This window comes from Nansenia antarctica, assembly GCF_963989245.1.
Source record: "Nansenia antarctica genome assembly, chromosome: 2".
NCBI lineage: Eukaryota > Metazoa > Chordata > Actinopteri > Argentiniformes > Microstomatidae > Nansenia > Nansenia antarctica.
Window position 1 is genome coordinate 17784083 of NC_137675.1, and position 7916 is coordinate 17791998.

The following is a 7916-nucleotide window of genomic DNA, read 5'->3' on the forward strand; positions in this document are numbered from 1 at the left end:
CGAATTACAGGGACATTCCCCCTGGAGTAACTGAGGGCTAAGTGCCTTACTCAAGGGCACACTAGTAGTGGTGTGGTTTCAGGCGGGATTTGAACTCACAACCTTCCGATCACAAGTCCAACTCACTATCCACTAGACCACCACTACCCCGTGTACATGAGGTCGGATATCGTGATCACACTAATAACTTGTTCCTAATGTCAAAAATATGAAGAAAATATGAAGGAAAGCAGAAATATTGCTCTATTGCTCTATTTTAAAAAAGGTTTAAATTATTTTTAATGAAAAAGTATTAGAACGGATGATACTGAAATATATGTATTAATTAATTGGATTATATAATGTAAGCATAATTGTTAAGTATAAACAGGGGTAGGACAGGCTTCTTCCTACTCCTTTTCGAACAATTGATAGGACTGTACTCTACATATTAGTTCACCGTAGTAAGGCCGTAGTAAGGCGATTCATGGTTTCCACCGTTACCGTAGTAAGGCGATGACGTAGTCTATGCAAATATGCAGGCGCGGTATGATGACGTATGGTACATCACATTTCCGGGTGTTGGATTTGATGCGCGCAGTTGGACCCTACTCGGAATATCAGAGTTAGAGACAAGAAAGTAACCCGGATGTTTTCAGATACACCCACATCGTTCTAACTCGCACTTGCGCAGTGCACAGCCGGCCTTTGGCATGAGAGGGATGCAAAGATGGCGTCCTCGGCAGCTCGCGGTACAACACGCTGGTTATCGAGAGCAGTCTCTTCTGGGCACCGGGCTTGCTCGTTGCTTGCCACCGCACGACACGGAGACGCATGTGTCACGTCGATGTTGGCGACACAGCGGTGCAAAATTGGGGGAAACTTGGGCTGTTGGAGACCTGGAAATGCCGTGACATTGAGAGGGTTGACAGGTGAGAGAGGTGGACTGGAGGGGACATCAGCTGCTAAACTTGATAAACCAGTTTTCGCAAACAACCTGTTGAAATGGTCAGTCATCCTACCTGTTGTAGACGACATTAGGGCATGTGTTTGAGTTGATACGTGTTGTGCCAACTACTGTTTTCAGTCCGAAGAGAGAGCTCAAACCTCGCCAGCTGTACTAGTCTAGTGCATGACATAACCGTCCTTCTCCATAAGGACTTGATGATTTAATTCAAAAGTCGAGTATACACTAGCCAATAGCTCTTGCAGACAGTGCAATATGATGTATATTATACAATATGAATAGCCTATACCAGTACTGTTCGTGTACTACTTGATATGTGCATTGTTTTGATCCTTTTGCCCAAGACAGAGTTGTGTCAAAACAACATTACCCAACATGCAATGCACGCTGCACAAGGATGGACCGTGGATTTTCATATGAATAATGATGATGAATAAATAACCATATCTCTATCTCCCCTCTCTCCACAGGAATGAGATCACCTCATGTCTTAAGCAGTCATTCCTTCCACACTAGCTGCCCCTCTGCCAACAAACAGGACTTCTATGACGTTCTGGGGGTACCTCGTACAGCCTCACAGAAAGAGATTAAGAAGGCATACTATCAGGTCAGAGAGTGTTTCATAATAGACGATCTACTGTTTGATGCATAACAGCCTCTATGAACAATGTGTCGCTTTATACAACAGTTAGTTCCGACCAAGTCATTTGATTGGACAAGAGGCATTCCATGAGTGCCGATATACAGTATAACAGCACTGGGACTTTTAACTATATGTGTCACTCCGCCGCGTTAAAAAGTTGCTGGAGACCATCCGACGAGAACAGGAAACGATGGAGCAATGTACTATCTGATGTCAACTCGTCTGAATGGCATTCACACATGCCACCAAAGCGACTGTCAATATCGAGTATTTCACTGGTTGCACAATAATTGGAAACGTACAGATAAATGTACACGATACAAAGTAGCTAGCCTGCGGATGTTTGTGTTCAGGTTACTAGGCAACAGTCCAGTTGAAGTTCAGTTGCGGAACTATTTTTTGTTGGCGGAGCCAAAATAAATGATTAAATAAACAAACAAATCATAATCTGTTGTCGCTTATTACTGTTAATTAATAAATGGCGCTGCCTGCGGCCTCGTACCTACAACCGAATCACAGCCGTGCTGATATTCAGTATAACAGCACTCCCTCTTGTGTGATATTGCTTAAATATGAGTGGTTTTTGAAAGCCTTCCGTTGTTCTCACTATGACAACACTAGGTTCAATACCGTATGGACCTTTGTTCTGTCTTTTGCTGAATGAAGCATTCGCCCAGGTTATTAATTAGATTCTGTTTTTATTCCCATGTTTTCTTGACTTGAGCTGTCACGGTGATGAAGATGTTGATATCATTGGTTTCTCCCTCTGCAGATGGCGAAGAAGTATCATCCTGACACCAATCAGGACGACCCTCAGGCCAAGGAGAAGTTTGGCAAGCTGGCTGAAGCCTACGAGGTATACAAAGCACACACACTCACTATAGGATTGAATCAAAACAATGGATGTAACTGTAATGGAGAATTATTAGAGGGAAAATATTGCTCATAGGTCCTACGGGTTTACACTGTATTCATTGTACTGTACTGTGACTCTACTGTGATTGTCAACAACTTCCCTTTGGTATATGAAAACAATCAAAATGGCAAAGCCTCCCTGACACAAACAACCTCTATACTATCCAAGCACTATATTCTACACTATAGGTATAACATTATACTGTACATATTCCATTGGTCCTGTGGACTGTAAACAATATATGGCAAAAATATTGTCGCACTTGAATGAATGAATGAATGAATAAATTGACTTTATTGTCATTGCTACAGTACAGGTACCAAACAACGAAATTTAGGAGGGGTGGCTCCCCTGGTGTTAGGAAAGGGGAAAAAAAAACACTTTTAGAAAAAAAAATCACAAGAAGGGAAGGAGCTGGTTTACATAAATAAAGGCTATGTACACTATCCACTGTACTATACTGTACAGATAGTCGACTAGGGTTGTCATATTGCACAATAGTATTTTTTCACGTTATTTAAAGTGTCACAGTTTGCAGGCTTGAAATGTACATGTTTGTGCCTCAGCACTACACCTGATTTTTTCAGTCCAGCAGCTGCCATACAATCCGTCCAGACTGTCCAGGGCCCAGAACTTAGGTCTTTGCTGTGTTCAGGGCCTGGACCGCCCTGTGGTAGAAGCAGTTCTTCAGTCTGTTTGTCTTAGCGGCCAGGGTCCTGAACCTCCTTTTCGAGGGCAGCCTGGTAAAGTGTACGTGCCCAGGGTGGGTCGGGTCCCTGGAGATCTTTGAGGCCTTCCTGAGACAGCGTGTGTTGTACAGCTCTTCCAGAGAGGGGAGGGGGGCGCCGGTGATCTTCTGTGCTGTTCTCACTACTCTCTGTAGCGCATTTCTCTCCGCTGTTGTGCAGCTGGAGAACCAGTACACTTGGTGTACTTTGAGCAAGTCATCATATACCTGCCTTCTTAATTCAAGTAGCTTAAGTGTTGACATGAAGACACGCTCTCTTAACAACTACTAGCCTATCGTTTTGTTTGTCCCTCCCCCCAGGTGTTGAGTGACGAGGTGAAGAGGAAGCAGTATGACACGTACGGAGCGGCAGGGTTCGACCCTGGGCGGGCCGGGGCAGGCCAGCAGCAGTACTACCGGGCCGGGGGCAGCCATGTGGATCCTGAAGAGCTCTTCAGGAAGATCTTCGGGGAGTTCACCGGGGGGAAGGGGTTCGGGGACTTCAACAGCATGTTCGAACAGAGGCCTGAGGTGAGGTTAGTGGTGGCCTAGTGGATAGTGAGTTGGATTGGTGATCAGAAGGTCATGAGTTCGAATCCCACCTGGGAACACCTCCACTAGTGTGCCCAAAGTTACTCTAGGGAGACTGTCCCTGTAATCTCTAATTTTGGATCACTTTGGATAAAAGCGTCTGCTAAATGGTAAAAATGTAAAGGTAATGTAGATAATCTGATCACTGGTCTGAGATCAACAACAGGCTGATTCTCACATTCAGAGTCATAGTCCATGAATTCATACAAAAAATATTACGGCTTACTTCCAGTCGCAAAACAACAGTGCTCAAATACGTGAAACACTTTAGAGAATTCGAGGTGTGTTTAATTTAGTTTGGAGTTAAAAGGATAATTCACCCAAATGGCAAAATCACATTTTTGGTTCCTTACCATGAATTGAGTTTAAGGACAAACTTCAATCAACGCTTTGGTTCTGTTGATCAGACCAGTGGAACTAACAGCCAATTGTTAGCATTTTTAACCAAAACCCAATCCCTAAATTAGCATGTTTGAAATGTCATGCTCAAGTCATCTAAAATTCTCTGATGGGGCTTGAGCATGACATTTCAAACAAGACTGTCCTTGTCTATAGACTCCTCCTATTACCACCTTTCAGGGTAAGGAACCAAATATGTGATTTTGTCATTTGGGTAAACTCCCTTTAACAGGGTTATGTTTCCAATGCACCAGGCAAACTAAATAACGCGCTGCTTAAGTCATTGAAACTATGCAGTGTTACTAACCTTCTTTCTCTCTCTTCCATCAGTTTGTGATGGAGCTGACATTTACCCAGGCGGCCAAGGGCGTGAACAAGGAGATCACCATCAACCTGGATGACGCGTGTCCCAGGTGTGACGGTAAAGGCAGCGAGCCAGGCACCAAGGTCCAACACTGCAACTACTGCAACGGCACAGGCACGGTGAGTGTTGTCCCTCACCTGAACCCTTACGCTGCCGCGGCAACCAACTGTCAATCCTATCAGGGGGGCCTGATGCTAGCATAGCGACTAGCTATCAATCATCAACGAAAGAGCTCTTCCATACTTCTTTGAAACCTGTAGCTATGTCGCCTTTCGTGTTTTGACAGCCAGATGCATTTTGATGTTATTGATACTCACTACCGCCCCCTACAGGAGTCTATAAACACTGGTCCGTTCCTCATGCGCTCCACGTGTCGCCGCTGTGGTGGGAAGGGCACCATCATGACCACGCCCTGCGTGCTGTGTCGGGCGACGGGACAGACCAAGCAGAGACAGACTGTCACTGTACCTGTGCCTGCAGGTGTGTGTGTGTGTGTGTGTGTGTGTGTGTTTGAGTTTGAGGGAGGAGTGTGTGCTCATGATTTGCTTAAGATGATTGTAATGATGAAAGCGTACTGTAAGCTTTCATCATATCCCATCATATTTCATCATATCATGCTTTGTGTTGTTGTCTGACAGGAGTGGAGGACGGACAGACGGTGCGCATGTCGGCGGGGAAGAAAGAAATTCTGATCACATTCAGAGTGAGTGCGGTCGCCCGCATGAAGCTGTTTCTAGCATAGCATCGAGCCTGCATGAAGCTGCTGTTAGCATGGCATCGAGCCTGCATGAAGCTGCTGTTAGCATAGCATCGAGCCTGCATGAAGCTGCTGTTAGCATAGCATCGAGCCTGCATGAAGCTGCTGTTAGCATAGCATCGAGCCTGCATGAAGCTGCTGTTAGCATAGCATCGAGCCGTGTGTACACAGTAGCCCTTCGGTTGCTTTCTTCATAAACAAAAACACCAGCCCACACACTTCCACTCCAGTTGTATTTGTAGAAAGCGCTGCTACACAAGATACGTGGGTTTAAGATTAGTGTCATGGGTTTAATTATCGATTGATGGAATGAGAGATTGATTGATTGGGGTTCTGGTGACTTCTGCCCCTCGCAGGTCCAGAGGAGTCCAGTGTTCAGACGGGACGGTCAGGACATCCACTCTGACGTGCTGATCTCTGTGGCCCAGGCCATCCTAGGGGGCACCGCCCGGGCACAGGGCCTCTACGAGACCATCAGCATTGCGGTGAGACGGAGGGAGGGAGCGAGGGATGGATGGATGGGGGAGGACAATTGATAGAAAAAGATAGTTGGATAGATTTCTTACCAATGCTCTGGCTGTGTTATCTACATAAATTAATCAATAGAAATAAAAAAAAAAATACATTTTTAATATTGACATGCTTGCCTGCAGATCCCTGCTGGTTGCCAGGCCGACCAGAAGATCCGGCTGGGAGGAAAGGGCATCCAGAGGCTGAACAGCTACAGTTATGGAGACCACCACGTCCACATTAAGATCAGAGTGCCTAAGTAAGACACACATAACGCTACACACACACACAAGGTAGAAGAGGCAACAATAACCAAAGTCTGCCATGATTTTTGTGATGTTTGTGTCTTCTCCAACAACCTCAGCTTCCAAAAATTCTCTTTACCATCTTTCTCTCTCTTCCTCTTTCCCCTCTTTCAGGAAGTTAACTCGCAATCAGCGCGCCTGCCTCCTGAGCTATGCAGAAGACGAGACTGACGTGGAGGGGACTGTCAATGGAGTTACAACTCCTACAGGTACAGTAGGATGGCAGTTCACCTGGCTTCACTCTCTCTCTTTCCCCCCCTCACAAACATACACACACACACACTGCACTAGCATGTTATATCATGATACTGTCCCTAGTCCTCTGTGCCTGATGCAGTACCCGTTTGTATCCAGGTGGGGGCAGGAGTGGTCGGCCAGAGGAAGGGCAGGAAAAGGAGGAGGAGGGTGGTATCCTCTCCAAAATAAAGAAAATGTTTAGCTGACAGCCACACCGCAGGTAGGTCATCTCACAAACCTAAGGTGTGGCTGTCCTACGTTATTATGCAGTAGACTTTATACCTGTCGCTCCTACTCTTCTCCTTTAGCCTCATGTCTTCTACCTGTCTCACACCTGCATCTGTGTGTCTTTGTGCTTGTGATGTGGATTGGGAGTGGGAGCGCTTCTCTGACCTCCTGTGTTTCCCCCCCAAGGTAAGAGGTAACGAAGAGAAGTGGGGAGCCAGTCTTCCGTCCAATTCCACCTATTCCACCATTCGGAGAGAGGGAAAGAGAGGAAAAGAGAAATAGAGAGAGAGCGGTTTGAAGGTGTAGAGTCTGGATTATGGACATCCATAGTGACAGAGCATGCCCCACCTGGAAGCCTGGAAGCCAAGGCCACCTGTACATCGCTCAGTCGTCACAGACACAGTGTTGGGTTGAGAAACAAGCAGTCCTGTATTAGCAGGAGTGAAAGCTAAATGGATGCTGGAGCCTGCCTGTTTGGCAAGGAAGAGAAGACAGGAGAAGAGGAGAGTGAAGGAGAAGGGAGGAGATGATAAGAACTGGAGGGACCACTGTTGGTGCAGCCTGTTTTGATCTGATGCAGAATTTTGCAGTTACCGTACTTGTATTTACATTGTTGTACTTGTGCGACAACACTAATGTTTGTTATTTAAATAAATCACAATAGATCATAGATCAACCACTGGTCATTGTTTGCTGTCATTATTGTCTTTGTAACAAATGATTCAAGAATTAACCCCATGAATTGTGTTTTACTTGTATTACAACTATATATTTTTATATATATCTCGAGACCTCTGATAAAACAAGCTTGCAATTTCATCTAGTTTCCCAAGCGAACCACGCACCAGATATAAAACATACAGCAACAACGTTCATTCATTCAATGTAAGGTTGGCAATACACAGAAATGTTCACTCTATGGTAGTGTGATACTGTGTAATATTATTTGTCTGATATTGGAAGTCTAGAGTCGAGAACACATTCTGCACATTGTTTTAGTACTCCTGTAAGTTAGTCTTGTATAGTCTGGTATGTATGATACTGTACAGACAGATTGAAAAGGGTTCTGGACTTGGTGCAGATAGCATATCCAATTGTTTTTTCAATATAAGTTTATGTGCTCACTCACATGCAATATAGAATCCCAAACGCAGCCTGGTCATATGATACTTCTGCCTGCATATAGTAGTAGATCATACTGTGTGTGCTAAACGTGAGAGATAATTTAAAAGATAATGTCTTCAGAATGGGTCAATGTTGTACAGTGTAAGTGACCTATTACTGAGGCTGTAA

General features: G+C 45.0%; 1 protein-coding gene across 2 annotated transcripts; it reads left to right on the plus strand.

The window, feature by feature from the left end:
- Positions 1–709: 709 nt before the first annotated feature.
- On the plus strand, positions 710–7276 carry LOC308149616 (dnaJ homolog subfamily A member 3, mitochondrial-like; the record flags this gene model as incomplete). 2 transcript variants are annotated; one of them, XM_080522487.1, is made up of 12 exons in its annotated part: positions 710–911; positions 1417–1553; positions 2362–2445; positions 3554–3763; positions 4553–4705; positions 4919–5066; positions 5225–5289; positions 5700–5828; positions 5997–6112; positions 6273–6367; positions 6513–6615; positions 6810–7276. In XM_080522487.1, the coding sequence occupies 11 exons, from the start codon at positions 710–712 to the stop codon at positions 6599–6601; spliced, it is 1428 nt and encodes a 475-aa protein (XP_080378613.1). In that variant the 3' UTR covers positions 6602–6615; positions 6810–7276. The 2 variants fall into 2 exon arrangements, with proteins under 2 accessions (XP_080378613.1, XP_080378614.1); XM_080522488.1 differs by lacking the exon at positions 6513–6615.
- Between the last annotated feature and the right edge of the window lie 640 nt (positions 7277–7916).